An 18,366-nucleotide genomic window follows, 5' to 3' on the forward strand; every position below is an offset into this window, starting at 1 on the left:
TAGCACTTATTTGATAAATGAAAATATAAATGGTAAGTGATTGCATCAAGAATAAGGTTATTTGAGCAATAGTTTGTAGAATATTGGATTGAGAGCAAGCGCATAGTGAGAGAACTTAGACTTAAAAATGAGAAAAGATTCTTCTTCTACTGAAAGGAAGAAAAATTCAAAGGTGAAGGAAGGAAAAGGAAAGAGTTATTACTAAATGGCTTTTGTCCTATTAGTATAACAGGTAACAACACCATCTTTAAAGAGTAAATTAAAGATGGCATACTTGTTGATTTGAGGAAGATCAGGGTGCTGTAACACAGTTGTTGACAATAAATCTACAGTGATCCTAGAAGAAAATAAAACAATTTCTTAGCAACATTAGGGTTCTTATTTAAATAAAAAATACCTTTGATTTATAGCAGATATATTTATTGTGAGTACATGGGTTCTTAAATCCTTGCTTAAGCATAAGGACAAATGGAAAAAAATCTGGGGATTTATAAAGTTGGTACAGTGGAGATTCCAGCAGCCAAGAAATCCTACAGATGATAGGGAAGACAAGTGGAATGATTGATTTGAAGGTTCAGATTGTACAAAGAGATGATTCATCAGTGAGGGAATGAATACACCTAGAGAATAAGAGAGAGGGCTAAGAGGACAAAACATAACAAGGAATGGAAGGTAACATGTGGGACTGAAGAAGTACAAAATGTATGGTGAGCAGAGGTTTGGACCAAAAAGAAGATTTCCTAAATGTGAAATATTAGAAGAATGGTTCCTTTTAAATTGTTGGAAGAGATCTGGTAAAATCAAGGCCTATTTTATTTGAAGATGGGAATAAATTTTTTTCAAGTCTGAGATATAACATATTTCTTGAAGACAAGTTCTGTTAAATTGACAGTGTTTTTCTCGGATATTCTCATTATCTATGTTAATAAATTTGGTTTTTATTTTCTGTGCATACTTTTATTTTTGGCTATACCTGAGACTATATGAGATTGTGAATTCACCTGCAAACATCTCCACATCTATAGTATCATATATTGAAGAAGAGACTAAGATTGAAGGCCCTTTCAACAATGAATATACTTGAAAATTTGCTTGGGCTATTTCCCACTAGAATCCACATTTATTAAGATAATAATTATCTTCATAAATTTTAGAGAAGTCAATGCAATGCTTAATAACACCTTCACTCATGCCCAAACATGAAGAGAACATAAGAATCTACACATGTAAAATATTTTCTTTGTTGTAATTTTTATGCTTCTAACATTGCTTTTGTTAGACTGTGGCTTTCTTAGAACAAGGATTATATATTATGGATTTTGTTTCCTACATGGCATCTTGTACATATTTGTGATCTAATAACAGGCAATTGAATTTAATTACTTGAAGTTCTTTAAGTTATTCAAGTATTTGTATGAACAACTACACTAATTTTTGGGGTAATGGTAAAGCAGCTTCTCCCTCCATTGTTTCAGTATTAAAGCATAAAAATGTATGATTGTTTTTATTTTCATTCAGCAGTTGGATTAAAATATCCTCAAACTTACCATGTGATGGAGGCTTTCTTTCAGTATCATCATAACGATGTTAATATAGTGAATTTGTTAACATTTTACAAAGTTGTTTCACATGTCTTAGGCTTAAAATATTTGTTTTTATATGAACTATTTATGGTATACAAGGTGAGCAGATCCCAATTTAAAGAAACTTGATTTGAAATAAACATAATTTGAAAACTATGCATCTGATCTGAGAGAGGTAAGAGTCTTGTTAAAGGTCACAGAAGTTGCAAGTGACTGAATTAAATCATTGCACACAGATTTGTGTTACATATGTACCCACACATAAATATACATACACATTTCTGGAGCCTAATTTTACCAATGTGATAGTAATTCTTTAGTTTGTGACAGTAATTTCTAACATGTCACATTAATTATTCTGCTCACCATTCATCATGAGAATACATACTCCTCGTTATCTATGAATATTTACATATATAGTATATGTATTGCCTATGAACAAAGAGAAATTTTTGAACAAATAAAATCTTTGCAACAGTTACTCAGGTTAAAGTAATATATTATTGTATGGCTCTTTTTTAAAAACCTGGTGTTAAGCAACTCTATTATTATCCTACCCTTGTTCACTGGCACACTAAGCTTTAAATATGAACAGGGAATATTTTATATGTTTCATATTATTTGCAGAATCTGTGTAATTTGCCTGAAAAGTGTGGCCCTGTGAAATATACTTGAATGCATGGTCCCAGAGCAAATGCTAAAAGGTTACAAGCTAGGACACATGATAATGATGATTATTCACAGGTGTAAAGATAAGGACTAAATAACTTTGATTCTATGTAGATAAAGCTAGTTTCAAGTTATTATCTCTTCCTGGTCTATTAAGCATGGTGCTGACCTGAACGTGTATATTTCATTGTTACCTGGATAAAATAATAAACTAATGGATAAAAGAAGATTATTGTGAGAAAATAAATGTCTGCAGTATCCTAAGTGCTTTCAGTGAGATACACTGAGCTTCACAGCACATATCATCTTGAAGCTATAAAGCTGTTATCTATTTTATACAGTTTGTGAGGGACAGGCATATCAACCCAAGAACTTTCAAAAGTACTTTTTGAAGTGGAGCTCTAAATATTGCTGATATACATTTTGCATATGCCATGCACTCCCCTCCCCTCACCTTTTTTCTTTTCTTTTCTCCTTGCACAGATATTTGTGACTACCTATCATGTTTTAAGCTCTCGGTTCACAGCATCAAACAAAATACACCAAATCTTTATTCTCATGGAACTTATATTCCATTGGGATGGTGGGGGAGACAGACAATAAGCAAAGGAAGATTAGATGGATAAATGGATAGATTAATCAATACATAGGAAGATGTATCATATCAGATAATAGTGTTAGAAAGAAAAATAAAGAATAAAAATTAACAAAAAATGGTTAAGAGCAAGGTTTTCAGTGCTTTAGAGTATCAACATAGATCTTTCTGATAATGTAATATCTGAACAAAGATGTGAGTTACTAAAGTAGGAACCCAGCTTGGAGGATGTATGAGGGCAGAGTCTTAGACAAGGTGAAAAACTGAGTAAGACTGAGAGTGCTGAACATGTTTGAGAATGAGAAAAGGGGTTGGCATTGCTAACTAGGACCAAGTTATGGAAGGACCTAGTTGGCACTGCTAACAAGGACCAAGTATGTAGGAGAAAAGAAATAGTAGGGACAAGATCATAATTGGCTTTTGGTTACTGCAACGCTTTTATATTTTATTGGGAATGAATTGGAAAGATATTGGAGAATTTGGAGAAGGAGTGATAGAGCAGAGGCGCATTCTGGCTGTTGTGTGGAGACAAAGGTTGGTAAAGTAGAAATTAAGAGAGTAGTTAGGAATCAATATTAATAATTCAGATTGGCAATTGGTTCCTGAGTGAAGGTGGTATTGAAGAATGTGATAAAAACTGGTTATAAATAGGAATATGCTGGTAAATAAAATGTTGGGTATGACAGAAAGGGATAACTCAAGGGTGGCCAGGGTTTTTCCTGTGTGTCTAGTAGATGACACTGCCATTTACAGGGAAGAGGAATGACAGGAGAGGAACCACAGGAGAGGATTGATTTGTTTAATATGCATTTCATTTTTCCCTTCCCACCCAGTTTTTGCTGAAAACTGAAATAGATCAATTAGTATTTTGACTTAAATTCTTACACTTGAAAGAAAAAATAACAACGGTGACAACAATAAATAGTATTTGATAGGGCTTAAAGTTTGCAAAATATTTTAATATCCAGTAATGCATCTACAGTGTATGATTACCCTGAAGATTTCTTTATCTACTCCTAATTTTCAGAACAAAATAAATATATTTTTCTTGAGATATAAGGTATTTTATAAGATTCTTTATAATGCATAAAGAACAATTCATATGTATCTACAAAATGAACAAAGAAAAGGTAAGTTTCTTGAAATATATCAAATAAGAGTTAAGAAAAAGTAAAAATGGACTGTAAAAATGGCATTATTTAACTGTGAATTAATATATATGCTATAATTTGTCTCTCAGATCCAAAGTTCATTAGTGCGCACCTCATCCCAGAGAGTGACAATCCTGAAGATGACAAAATATACTTTTTCTTCCGTGAAAATGCAATAGATGGTGAACACTCTGGAAAAGCTACTCATGCTAGAATAGGTCAGATATGCAAGGTGAGGTAAAGAAAAAAAATAATAAGGATGTCATTGTCACATCATGGCTTCACTTCTTAACATTTTCTACCTGTGTGCATCTACAATTAAAAAAAAGGCTTATTTGATATAACAAACAAATGGTAAATAATGATTGAGTAGTATAGTCGGTTATGAGTAACTCTTCACCGTCAATTATGCAGGTAGAGGTTGTAAAGTAACTGGCATTGTTTCACAATTATACTACATAATCTCCATTTGAATTTCTAGAGTAACAGAATGATTTTATTTTACCTGTGGAAAGATCATTTATGTTTTTTCAGTCCTTGCACAGTTTCCTATACCTTGTAAGTTTTGAATGAATATTTGTCATTGGAAGATGTGAAGTATTCATTTAAGAAAGAAAAATATGAAAGCTCATTTTTACAAATTGACTGTAGCATCCTATGTACACATGTATACACACACAAACACACAAAAAAACTATATTGAAGCTGTGAGCTTTACCTATCTGAGGCATTTTACTTATTGTGTGGCATAATGTCAGACACAATATTTTGTAATGTTAGATACATGGAATAAAAATTGCTCAATAAACACTTATAGATTAATGATTATCATCAGTGTGAAAATGTAATAGTTCCAATTGTTCCCTTCTGCAGTGCATAGTGCAGTATTTATTCAATGTGAAAAAGTTAACTGTTAATATATTTTAAAGCACCTTTCAAATAAAGAAAATCATAAGGCCACATTCAATGATTTTCTTAAAATGGAATTATTTCTTTTTAAGAAAGCATCCTTGCCTACTCCTATGTCCTGGATGGTTTTGCCTAGATTTTCTTCTAGGGTTTTTATGGTGCCAGGTCTTATGTTTAAGTCTTTAATCCATCTGGAGTTAATTTTAGTGTAAGGTGTCAGGAAGGGGTCCAGTTTCTGCTTTCTGCACATGGCTAGCCAGTTTTCCCAACACCATTTATTAAACAGGGAATCCTTTCCCCATTGCTTGTTTTTGTCAGAAATCTGTTTCTTTCTAAGTGTGACCTCTTACCCCAAATGATCTAATGATTATCTCTAGTATATTCAATTACTGAAAAATTCAAAGCTTTAAATACCTGGAAACATACAAATAACATGTGAAATAGATGAGACATTTTTCTCCACAAAATACATGTCATATTTAAAAGCACTACTTTAAGGTGTATAAAAGTATATAAACAAAATAGAAATCAATTTTATTTTAAAGAAACATGTTCTCTCAATATGTGTACATAAATGTCGTTTTTGAAAACTATAGTTTCTAGTAAATACATACCACCATAATAGAATTTATTACTATGCTTAGGTTAAAATAAAGTGAGAAGACTCAAAATGTTTTCTGTGGAATGAGTTTCCTTTATTAAGGTTTATTCAAATATTTTCTCACCATGCTATTCATAAAATATAAATTGCTTCAACTTTTTAAGCTGATAAAATATTTGACGCTAGCATGCTTTTGTTTGAGATCTATTTCTCATATGGGTATTGAAGGCATACATTTAGCATCCATTCTTTAAATACTCACTGAGTGCCTACTGCTTACAAGCACTGACTGTGAACCAGCCTATGTAGGTAAGATCTCAATGCACAGTAGGTAGGAAAGAGAGCATTACACAGGAACAAAACAAATCCATGAGTAATAACTGTTCATTGCAGAGTAGAATGGAAAGTGAAGTGACTTTCAAAGATTCTATTTTTTGTTTTAATCAACAGTAAAAATTATGTGCATTTACTGTGTACAATATGATGTTTTAAAATGTATGCACTGTGAAATGGCTAGATCATGCTAATTAATATGCATTATCTCACATACTTATAATTCTTTGTGGTGAGAACACTTAAAATCTACTCTTTTCACTACTTTCAATAATATAATTCAGTTATTAATTATAGTCATGATGTTGTACGATAGATCTCTTAAACTTATTTCTCCTAAGTGAAATTCTGTATCTTAGACCAAATCTCTTTATCCTTCCCCCAAAGCCCTTGGTAAGCACCATTCTACTCTGCATGTATGAGTTCAGCTTCTTATATTCCACATATAAGTGAGGTCATGTGGTATCTGTCTTTCTGTGCTTGTCTTATTTCACTTAACATAATGTCCCCAAGGTTCATTCATGTCTCAAATGACAAGATTTCCTTCTTCTTGATGTTTTGTTTTTAAATTGTAAATTGACAATTATGGTTATATAAATTTATGGGGTACAAAGCAAAGTTATGACTTATGAATTTAATGTGGAATAATTAAATCAACTAATTAACACATCCATCACCTCATATACTTATTATTTGTGGTGAGAACACTTGAAATTTACTCTCTTACTATGATTTTGAAATGTATATTATTATTTACCATACTCACCACATTGTGCAACATATCTCAAAGAAAAAAATTGTTTCTTCCTCTTATCTAATTGAATGCCTCTGTTTTAAGACTGGATTGTAGACCATTGTGTAAATGTAACACACTTTCTTTATCCATTGATCTGTAGATGAACATGAATTGACTTTGTAAGTAAGCCCTTGAATAAATAAAGGGACTACTCACAATAAATATCTCTTAAAAAGTCAAAAAAGTTTGAATGAATGATTTGACCAACAATGTAACAGGAAGTGATAGTTACCTATACCCGGTCATTTAAAATGAGTAGGAACTTTTAAAACCTGAGAAACCGTATATTATATTTGTCTGAAGATATGAAGAAAATAGAAATATTTGAAATTATCATTTGCATTCACAGTGCCTAACATTGGTATTCCCTTCTTTCAGAATGACTTTGGAGGGCACAGAAGTCTGGTGAATAAATGGACAACATTCCTCAAAGCTCGTCTGATTTGCTCAGTGCCAGGTCCAAATGGCATTGACACTCATTTTGACGAGCTTCGTAAGTAGTTAGTGTTTATGTATAGAGAATATTTGTTCAGACTTTGCCATACCATAAAAAAGCAACTTCCCCCAATTTTGTTTTTAAACAGAGGATGTATTCCTAATGAACTCTAAAGATCCTAAAAATCCAATTGTATATGGAGTGTTTACAACTTCCAGGTAAATAACTTTTTACTTATAGAAACTTCGTATTATTCATTTGCTAACTAAGTATTCATAATTTGTGAAACTATATTTTTGAAAGACAAGTGTTGCTTTAACCTTTGAGCTGTTGTATATTCTTGGAGGACTGAAATAAGTTATGACCTACAGAGACTTTTTTTTTTACAATCAATTTTAGAAAAAAATCATAATTGTACATATAATGGTAAAAGAGTTTGAAATGTTTATGTCATCTTACACATAGCTTTGACTTTAAATCTTTGAACAAAATGTAAAATATTATAAAGATGGAAGTCTGAGTTTTGGGAAGAGTTTGTAGGGACATAAGCTAAGGATGGAAAAATTAATTTAAAATTTGTTGAAAATACAATGGAAACAATTCTTTGTCTCCTGATCTCTCTTGTCACTTTAATCAATTGCTAATGAATGAGTTAAAAGAAAACCTATCAGCAATTCCACTGAAAGTGCTATCTCTGACCAGATGATTAGCATGGGAATCTGGGGACAAAATACATCTAGAAACAACAAAATAGTCCATGGTTCTTCCCATTATGTATATTCCACTGATGGGATATTTGCTATATTTTTCTGCAGTCTCTAAACTTTTAACTAACTCTAGAACTAAACTAGAAATGTGCATGTTTGGAGAAAGTTGATTGTTCACAAAAGAAAATTTTAAATTATTACTACAATAATGGCTTCTCAACCTTTTGGCTAAGATTGTGTGAAAAATTATTTATACAACACTTAAAGACACCAATTACATAGCTTAAATAGTTCTGAAGCTTTTAAGTCAGGAAATAGATTGTTTTTGCAAAAAAATCTACTTTTTTTTTTTTTCTGAGACTCCCTTTAGTTTTTTATTACCTACTTTGTAATCCAGATCCTAAAATAACCATATAAAAAGACATAATAAAAACAAACAAAAACCTTCAGCATTACAGCAATAGGGTTACATTATGACCACATAAAGAGAGATAATAAAATCAAACAAAAATCTTCAGCATTACAGCACATAATAAAAACAAAAACCTTCATCATTACCTCTGGTTTTGTTGTTGTTGTTGTTGTTTTGTTTTCGATTTTGATTTTTTTTTTTTTTTGTAATCAATGTCAAACTCAAATTTAAGTTCCTTGTCCTTTTATGCCCTGCTTTTACTCCTCTTTCTCCACTGGCTCCTTCCCCCACCTCCTTCCCCTTCTGCTTCTCTCTTTCTCTCTCTTCCTCCTGCCTCCTTCTCTTTTTCCTTACCCTTCTCCTTTTCCTATTTCTCATCCTCCCTAAGTCTGTTGCTGTCAATTAAGCAGTGATTGTTTCCCTCTAGACCCTTACATTCAGTATAAACTTCAGATTACCTGGGGTTGTCGAAAGAAACATACACATTTACATATATATATAAAGAAGGATATGCACTGGGATATGGATGAAATGTTTAAAAGAAAAATAATTTAAAATCAAAAGTCAGGAAAAGTACTGCAAGTAACTTTGATAGCAAAGAAAAAGATTAACTACAATGTCCAACACTGTTTTATTCTGGAATTATTAAAGCCATTACAAATTGCTTGGACATTTTTACTCAATACTTTTAAAAATATCACATAAAAATTAAGAAATCCATATTATTAAAACTATATGAAATTCTTCATACCTCAATGTTTCTTCCCTTTGATTAAAAAAAAGAAGAATGACTAAGGTATAGAATTTGAGAGACTCAAACAAATACTAATCCATTTCTTCTGGTTCCTCATTGCTTAGTGCAGCGGCTCAAATTTGAGTGTGCATCAGAATCACTTAGAGAGCATGATAAAATTCAGATTGCTAGGCCTTTTCCCCAGAGTTTCTGATTCCATAGAAATTAAATGGGACCTAAGAATACGCAGTTCTAACAAGTACACAGGGATGCCCATGCTATCTGTTTAGGGACCACACTTTGAGATCTACTTGCTTAGAGATGAAATAATTCCACCTTTTTATGTCAATAGAATGGATATTTGTATGTGAGTGAGTCTTAATAACTACATATCATGCTTATTAAGTATTTCAATGATAGCTGATTTAATCAACGATAAGCTAAGTATAAAACAATGGAAAGGGGATATATAACCCAAACATTCCAAAGTATGATGTATCAAGTATGCGCTAATTTGCTATTTGTTCTGCTGTGAAGATGTTGTTAAATTTTATAAGGTTTACTCTCTCAAATTGATGTAGCTGAAAAGAAGCCAGGCATGGTCTCTTCCCTCATGAAGGTTGCAGTCTATGAAATACTGTCTATATGCAGCAGTTTCCAATAATAAACTGTTGGGAGCACATGTTTTTCATTTGGTCCGATTTATATGCAATTTTCTAGGGGAATGTTTGGTTAAAAAGTAAACATTCAATATTTTAAATGTGCACAACTGTTTAATATCTCTGTATAAATAAATTGCTGAAACCGCATTTCTATAACCCTAATAAATGGAAAATCATGGCAATTCAGTGACTTACTTCCAGTTTAATTATCTGATTTTTGTTTAGTGAACAAAATTTTTGTTTAACGAAATGATGGGTATAATTGCTGTAATTCTCCACTTTAACTGAGTGAAATAGCTACTAACTTAATTATTTTCTGTGGGAGAAAGAGTTGATTTTAAGTGTCTTCACAAGAATCAACCTCTTACTTGATCTAATACTTTTGGGAATTTAAAAATAATGTGACACATCATTTGACACTATTATTTTTTGTAATAGTTTCAGTCTACAAAGAGAGTTCATAAACATTCTTGCATGTTTAAAAGTTTCCTGGTTTCAGTAATAATGCTTGAGACTTAATCACATTAAAAAAATTTCCCCATAATATTAAAATTACATTTTCATTTATAGTTCATATGTATTTGATTTTCCTATGAAAATTTAGTAGTCTATGTTTCATATGAAGGCATATATTGTATTAGTACTAAAGCCATTTTCATCTATGCTTTCTAATTTTAAGAAATTACAATTTTTTGTTCTTTTTGTATTGTTAAATGTATACATGTGACTAGAAAAATCTCAAACATTATTGCTAAGAATTTATGTTTTAATAAATATCTAGAATTTAAGAACTCAGTATCAACATTTCTCTTGCCATGGTATAAAGATGAACATCTGTTTTTATTCTTGCTCTCTTGTTCAGTAACATTTTCAAGGGATCAGCCGTGTGTATGTATAGTATGAGTGATGTGAGAAGGGTGTTCCTTGGTCCATATGCCCACAGGGATGGACCCAACTATCAATGGGTGCCTTATCAAGGAAGAGTCCCCTATCCACGGCCAGGAACTGTAAGTAGCTTAGGTGTTTAAAATATAAAATGAATATATTTCTGCCAAAGGTCAAAAAACAATTCAGCCACAGACAGATATTAAATGTAGATAATGTAGAACAAATATTTCAAGATTATAAATTAAAGCAAGACAAGGATTTCCTGTGACTGCGAGAAATTCCACATTCAAAAACATGTTCTTTACAGATGTGTTTTCAAATTCAGTATAAGATATAAATCTAAATTTATTAAATCTTATTTTAATTTTTGATCACACGCTTTTAAATTTTTGCAAACTATTTTACATTGTAGAGAAGTGCAGAAATAATTTTAAATTTCATGAAAATAGGTTTTACTGTGTCTTCCAGGTTTTTACATAAATAATATTTCTACAACCTTAACTTTGTAAATTATGTAAAAAAAGAAATACAACCTTGCATTCTTTAACTGTTATATTGCTGTATTATTGTGTATGTATACACACATACATATATGTGTGTGTATACGTATATACACACATATATATGTGTATATATGTATATATACTCCTCCCATTTCAAAACAAATTCATTTTGTTTCTCAAGAATTATTAATATTTTTCAAGCTAATGGCAAAGACAATTTATTTCTCATTCTAAGCTTCTTGTAAGATAAAGAATCTCTCATAATTACATTTTAGCTCCCAAGCTTTTACATTAAATGGTAGAAATTATTTAAGTGTAAGACTAAAAGCAAGACATCGGAGATACTGTACTATAATGATTGCACTGCATCAGTAAACATAGTGAAAGGAGACAGTGAAATCTTAATTTGTCATTTTTGTTGTATTGTCTTACATAGAGTGTTTACATCCAGAGGTGAGGTTGTGCCAGTGCTAACCCATGCATCTTTCTGGCTGCTGGGACCATTATCTCTTCTGCTTGCTCCTGATGTCCATTCTGATTGGTCACTTTATGTGCAATTCAGGTTGCTAAACACTTTGAATAACACTTTCCTTAGCTCTGGGATTATTTTATTCATTACATTCATTGACGATACTTTTAAAGCATTATGTTAAAACAATAAACAGATTATATTGTTTTTCAGTTTGAATAGCTCATTTGTATTTTAGCAAGATGCCATAGTAAAAAGTCATATGTATTCAAGAAAATTATTCTGAGCATCTCCAATCCAAAGATCAATTGCATTTACTTGTAGTATATTCTATTTATTATGTCAAATACTTCACCTGTTATACTAACAACACTCATGCTTGTTGTACTAACAGAGGCACCAAACTTCTCCTGTACACTGAATTCATTATATGCATTTGTAATTTTGCCTAAGAATTAGTGACGTAACTAAATCCCACTGAGAATTAAGATACATTTAGGAAATATATACTGAATATTGCACTACTATTTTATTTTTGAGACAGAGTTTGCTCTGTTGCCTAGGCTACAGTGCGTAGCATGATCTCAGTTCACCATAAGCTCCAACTCCTAGGTTCAAGCCATTATCCTGCCTCAGCCTCCCAAGTAGTTGAAACTGCAGGTGCACACCATCAGGACCAGCTAATTTTTGTATTTTTAGTAGAGCAGAGACGGGTTTCACCTTGCTGGCCAGGCTGGTCTGCAACTCCTGGCCTCAGGTGATCCACCCACTTCAGACTCCCAAAGTGCTAGGATTACAGGCATCAGCCACCATGCCTGGCCTGTGCTACTATTTTAAATAGAACCATTAAGGCCATATGTTATTATATAATTTATAATTATGTTTATTAGATTTTAATCAAAAGATACTCTCTCTTTATCTTAATAGTGTCCCAGCAAAACATTTGATGGTTTCGACTCTACAAAGGACTTCCCTGATGATGTTATAACCTTTGCAAGAAGTCATCCAGCCATGTACAATCCAGTGTTTCCTATAAATAATCGCCCAATAATGATCAAAACAGATGTAAATTATCAGTTCACACAAATCGTAGTAGACCGAGTTGATGCAGAAGACGGACAGTATGATGTTATGTTTATTGGAACAGGTAAATTTCTTAACTTCAGCTGTAAACCTTCTTCCAGTACACCGTGTTTAACTGATTAAGTAAAGTTGATCTGCGAACATCTCAGCGGTTGGGGTGCCAACTCTCTGTGCAATTGAAAATCAACATATAACTTTTGACTTCCCCAAAACTTAACTACTAATAGCCTACTGTTGACTGGAAGCCTTACCTAACATAATCAGTTGATTAACTTCATATGTTGTATATCCTATATATAGATATTTTATTTCTACAATAAAATAAGCTAGAGAAAAGAAAGTATTCGGAAAATTACAGAGAAGAGAAAATATATTTAATGTTCATTAAGTGGAATTAGATCATCCTTGTCTTTCTGTTGAGTAGTCTAAAGAGAAGGAAGAGTAAGGATTGGCATTGCTCTTCCAAGGGTGGTAGGAGCAGATGAAAACTTGTATACAAGTGGACCAACACAGTTCAAACTCATGTTGTTCAAGGGTCAAATGTATACTAAGAACTGAGTCCAGTTTTTGTAGTTACTTTCAAAGTATAATTCATCTCTAATAAATGACTTAATAACATGAATATTCTTCCATTACAAGTTTATTATCTTTTCTAACAACTTGAGACATATTAATTTAAAATAAATTCCCTTTTCAGTAAAAAGTTGGTAAGTTTAATAAGGTAAAGCTAATGATTAGGTGAGCAATCAATGTTTATAATTCTATCATAACTTTTCTGGCCAGTGGTTTTTTCAGAACAAAGATATATTAGTCAAATCCCACCTTAAATTCCCAAGACATTCAATAATAGTTCCAGAATATTAGCGTAAAATTATCTTAACTTTAAAATTATGATAGGGTGAACATCGTCTAGTAATATTAGCAATAAAATTTTTCAGTGTTTCTGCCATACAATGAAAATTTAAGAAATTTCCATTAGAAAAACAACAAAATTTATTCAAATAATTCTTAGATACATTTCTATAGACATTTAACCATTCATTTTTACTAATTTCATAATTAGAAACAGACTTTTTCAGGTATAGTTTCAGAAAGAATTTCATTGTTTTTATGATACATTATTTTATTTTTTCCCTGCTCTTTTTAATAGTAAAATTATTTTTGAAAGTCCTAGTTACAAATCTGATACTTGCTACTTAGGGTCAGATTCCAAAGTAATAAATTTCTAGTCTCCATTAACGCTGTTAACTGACATAAATCAATGGGAAACAGAGTGAGTGCTCCACTGAAACCTGTATAATAACATTTATTTTCCCTTAGTGAGAAACAGAAAAAAATTGCATTAACTACAGGGGAATGGCAACCATATAATAAGTGCTTTAAAGACTTAAAGTTTTATAACACAATTGTGAAATACTTATGTTATCAGGTGTAACAGTGTCAGGTTCTAAGCAGTATATTAAAAGTCTACTTTTATGAGTGAGAAAGTTTCTCTACCAAATAAAAAAATCCCAAGCAGACCCAGGGTTTTGTAAAAGTGAGTGAACTACAAGTATCAATTTCTGGTTATAAACATCCTTAGAAAATATAAGAAATAGTATTTCTCTCTGATAAATATTAGTTTATCATTTACATCAAATTATAATTGAATTTCTTTGCAGAGTAAGTTTGTACAATAATGTCACACTTGCCTTTTTCTTCACCTCTGGCTTAAATGTATTGAGAAGTTTCTTACTCACTGTCAAAAGCAACAAAGCTTGCTTCCGGGCATTTGACCCAATAAACCCAATCATGAGCTTTTAATTCCTCTCGGACACAAACTGTCTTTAAAGGCACCAATTTCATGAGCATATTGAATGTCTGATGATGTGGATGGCTATTGGTCAGTACCGACCAGGGTCATCTGTCAGCAAAGTAAACTGATTACAGTAATTGTATCTTTTAACTAAGTTGCACATCATAGTATATTGATCCTAGTTGAGTAATCTGATTCAATTTGGGTGAAATTGTTTGAAATACTACTTGGTAAAACTTGATCTGGAAAACAGATAAAGTTGTGTTTTGGTACTGGAGACTGGATCAGAGGCACTGAGTAGATTAACCTAATTTACCTTTAATTTTTAGTGTTATGAGCAGTCTCAGGTCCTGTAAACAGAAGGATCCTCTTAAAAGTGTACTTTTTTGGTTTAACTTTACAAGGGATAAATTAGCAACCTTTCTTCATCTCATATAACATATCAAGTTGGTTCCCCGAAAACAGTTATCAATGAATTATTTTTCTCATATAATTTATTCTTTATTGACAAGATTTTCTTCACAATTACTCTGTTGAACTTGATTAAAAGGAACCAGTTGAAGCTAACTAGATTTGATCAAGTTTAGACAGAACTGGAACAGTGAAGAGTAAAATTTTTGAATTTAATAAGGCCCCTCATTCCATCAAGAACAGGAACATACCCGTAGTACTGGAAAATTAGTAACTTTTAAGCCCAACTTAGAGTAAAAGTGACAACTCTTGTCATTAAAACAAGTTGTCTCTTTTAACAATGCAAATTACATAAACAAGGTTTGAAATCTCTGTAAAATATGCTCAATATTTTTATGCTTTGGCTGCTGAATGTTAAATTTGTTTACTGCTCTAAAATGGATTAACCAGAGTGTGCATTTTTGAAAAACCACTGTAATAAGTAATCCTAGGTGTTATTTTTAAAAACTGGGTTATTGTCATTCATTACAAAATGGCCATTGAGCCATCATTTGGAACTTCTAAGTACTAAAGACTTTGAGATGACAAGATGAGCAGCCAGGGTTCTGAAGCTCTGACTACTTCCCTTGCTTGACAACATTCTTTGCATTTTTCATTTATATTTAGTCTTCATAGAAGTACCCTGATTTTGTAATAAAAGTGGAAGAACCTGTCATATGACAAACTGGTATTATTTTGGGTTTTGTTTCTGAGACACCAGACAATTAAGGAGATATTTTTAGAAATAATAAAAAGAATTAATCCCACCTAGGCAGTCTCTTTTATAATTATATTTTTAAAAATATATGCAGTCTCATGATAAAACCTCCTTCAAGTCTTAATATATTTATAAAAATTCAATTTTTTATGTTCCAAGGATGTTTTTATAGTTTATCCTTATACTTTGTCTAATTGCATGAATCACACTTAAATATATATTTTACTCATGTTTTGACCAAAAAAGAAAGTAAAAGGAAGACTGATGTCAAAGTCTACTTTGTTGGACAAATGCACACTTCATTCATTAACACTGAACTGTGTTCAGCTCTGTTTAACTTGTGATCTTCTCCCCACTTTCTTTCAAAGATGTTGGGACTGTTCTTAAAGTAGTTTCAATTCCTAAGGAGACGTGGCATGATTTAGAAGAGGTTCTGCTGGAAGAAATGACAGTTTTTCGGGTGAGTGCTGCTTAATTTCAAGTGTCAACAAGTTCAGTTGTACGTCTTTCCCCCAGGACAGCTGCACACTGAACTTGGTATGGACAACTAGTCTAGCATACCCTTCTAATTAGCTTGTCAATTAGAAAGCCAGACACTAGTCAAAATAAACCTTGAAACATTCAATGCTAGTTAAATCTAAAGATGTAAAGAAATATATTTTTGGCTCATATTTTGTTTTCTCAATGATAAAATATTATTTACATTTTATATTATTTATGTAAGTTACTTCAATGAACAAACTCTGCCGTACTCCTAAAATCTGTTTTACACATTATAGTATAACTGAAATGATATTTAACTTCCATGAATGTACTAAGGGAAATATATTCAGAATGACAGAATAGTGAAGACATTTCAAACAATTTTTAGCTTATGTAGGAATTATTTTATATTTTCTTAAAGAAATCATTTGTTTGCAAAAGAAGATTTTATGGGTTTATATCACTGACAATAAATTTGTTATAGATTCCTAGTCTACACACTTAAGAAATGTACAGATATTTTTCCCTTTATCCTGAATCACAGATGGCCCAGCGGGGGTCGGTTGTATAGGGTTGGAGGAATGGGGGTGCGGGTGAGCAAGGGTGCTGGGTGGAAGCATCAGGACATAAAGTGAAGGGAAAGAGGAGAACTGGAGTAGTCTAACATATACCATGTGTCTGTTGTTCCTTTTGGGAAGTCAGCTAATAGAAATAGTTTAAATTGAAGTACATCTTGAAATGATTAATTACATATGACAGAAAAATACACAACTATAAATATGTTATTAATTTTTTTGATAAAAGAATAGAGAAAACATCTTTTGAGACATTTATAACTCCAAAAAAAAAAAACCCTCATGCATAAGAAGTTGCTAGACAGAAAATTGAGAAAATATTGGATCTAGTCTGACAACTTCAAGTGATATCATTTAGTCTTCAGGTGTCTTTGGCAGTTGATGTAAAATGAATGGGCTGAATTAAAATTTTCAGTTGATTCAGTATTTCAATGGTAAGCAGTTTTCCCAAGATGTCTTACCCCTATATTTTCATACCTGTGTACAATAAGTTATTCCTCTCTTCAGTAGTATTTTAAAGAGAAAATGAAGTATAATATGGAAAACTCCTAATATATATTTATTCAATTGGCATTATAATTAACATTGAAACATACAACTGGTGAATTGTAACATAGATGTTTTGTGGTAACAAACTATACAATATTTTACTGGAAAGAGTTTAGACTCTGCAGTCATATCTATATGGCAAATCCACTTGGAACACTTAAACTATCCCTCTGAGCTCCACCATCAGTAAAACAGTGAGCATCATACTTATTTCACCAGGACACTGGAAGAATTAGAAACACTATATGTAATGCATCAAAGACAGTAACAGGCACTTAGCTCAAAATGTCATTGTTAATATAATTTTATTGTTTTAGTTTAGCTAAACTGAAAATGAGCTACATTTCCAGTAGCCTTTCCTACTAATCCTTCGTTTAAGTCTTCAAAATAATAAAATAATCAGAATTCTACTATGATTTTTAAAAATCAAGTACATTAGGCTTATTTTATTTATAATTATTCTCCAGTAGAAAACATTTACCAATTACATATATATTTGGAAATGAATGTTGCCACCACTGTTACAAATGAAGTTACAGAAGACACTAAAATATCGTTATCCTAAGAATTTCTAATTTCCAGAATCTCTTAATTTTGCCCTTGTCATAGTTCCTTTACACATTTTCTTTCAGTTGTAATGCATTTTTAAAAGAGGGTCCATTTATTAATTCCACTGTAAATAAATGCATATTAGTAGATACGATGCTCCTGGTACAATGCAAAGTTCTGGTGATACAGAGATGACACTATAAAAATGGTCTCTGACTTCATGCAGCTCAAAGTCTCTGATGTGTTATTCGTCTGTTTCTAGGACTTAATTTTCTACCTATTAGTACAATTATATTTTATTTCATAGAATTTTATCATGTCAACAACAATTTAAAAATAAAGTTCTTTTTTATTCTTTATTTTCTGATATGAATTAGAATATGCATAATTTTGCAGTAATATTGTGTTCTAGCAAATTTTTATTATTTATATCTCTAGGAATTTTAAGTTTATACTTCACATCTCAGCTATGTTCTTTAGTACATTAATAAGAATTTTAATTTGAAAGATGTTAATTTAAACAGACCTACTAAATGACTTTTAACAAAATTATGGGATGTTGGAAACCAACAATCTTGCAAGGATAGTCCTGCCCTGCATAACAACATTATGGTCAAGAATAAATAGCACATATGACAGTGGTCCTATAAGATTATAACGGGCCTAAAAAATTCCATTGCCTAACATTTTCAATACTATGCTTTCTGTTGTTATTTT

General features: G+C 31.6%; 1 protein-coding gene across 5 annotated transcripts in view; it reads left to right on the top strand.

Annotated features, from left to right (window-relative positions):
- SEMA3A (semaphorin 3A) overlaps window positions 1-18,366 on the top strand; it is a 530,091-nt gene that overhangs the window by 472,411 nt on the left and 39,314 nt on the right. For all 5 annotated transcript variants that reach the window (XM_054237353.2, XM_054237350.2, XM_054237351.2 and 2 more), the window contains 6 exons: window positions 4,088-4,230; window positions 7,016-7,130; window positions 7,222-7,291; window positions 10,450-10,594; window positions 12,375-12,594; window positions 15,862-15,953. In XM_054237353.2, the coding sequence (XP_054093328.1) occupies window positions 4,088-4,230; window positions 7,016-7,130; window positions 7,222-7,291; window positions 10,450-10,594; window positions 12,375-12,594; window positions 15,862-15,953 (785 nt within the window). The remainder of the gene's footprint in view (window positions 1-4,087; window positions 4,231-7,015; window positions 7,131-7,221; window positions 7,292-10,449; window positions 10,595-12,374; window positions 12,595-15,861; window positions 15,954-18,366) is intronic.

Source organism: Callithrix jacchus, chromosome 11 (assembly GCF_049354715.1).
Source record: "Callithrix jacchus isolate 240 chromosome 11, calJac240_pri, whole genome shotgun sequence".
Lineage (NCBI taxonomy): Eukaryota > Metazoa > Chordata > Mammalia > Primates > Cebidae > Callithrix > Callithrix jacchus.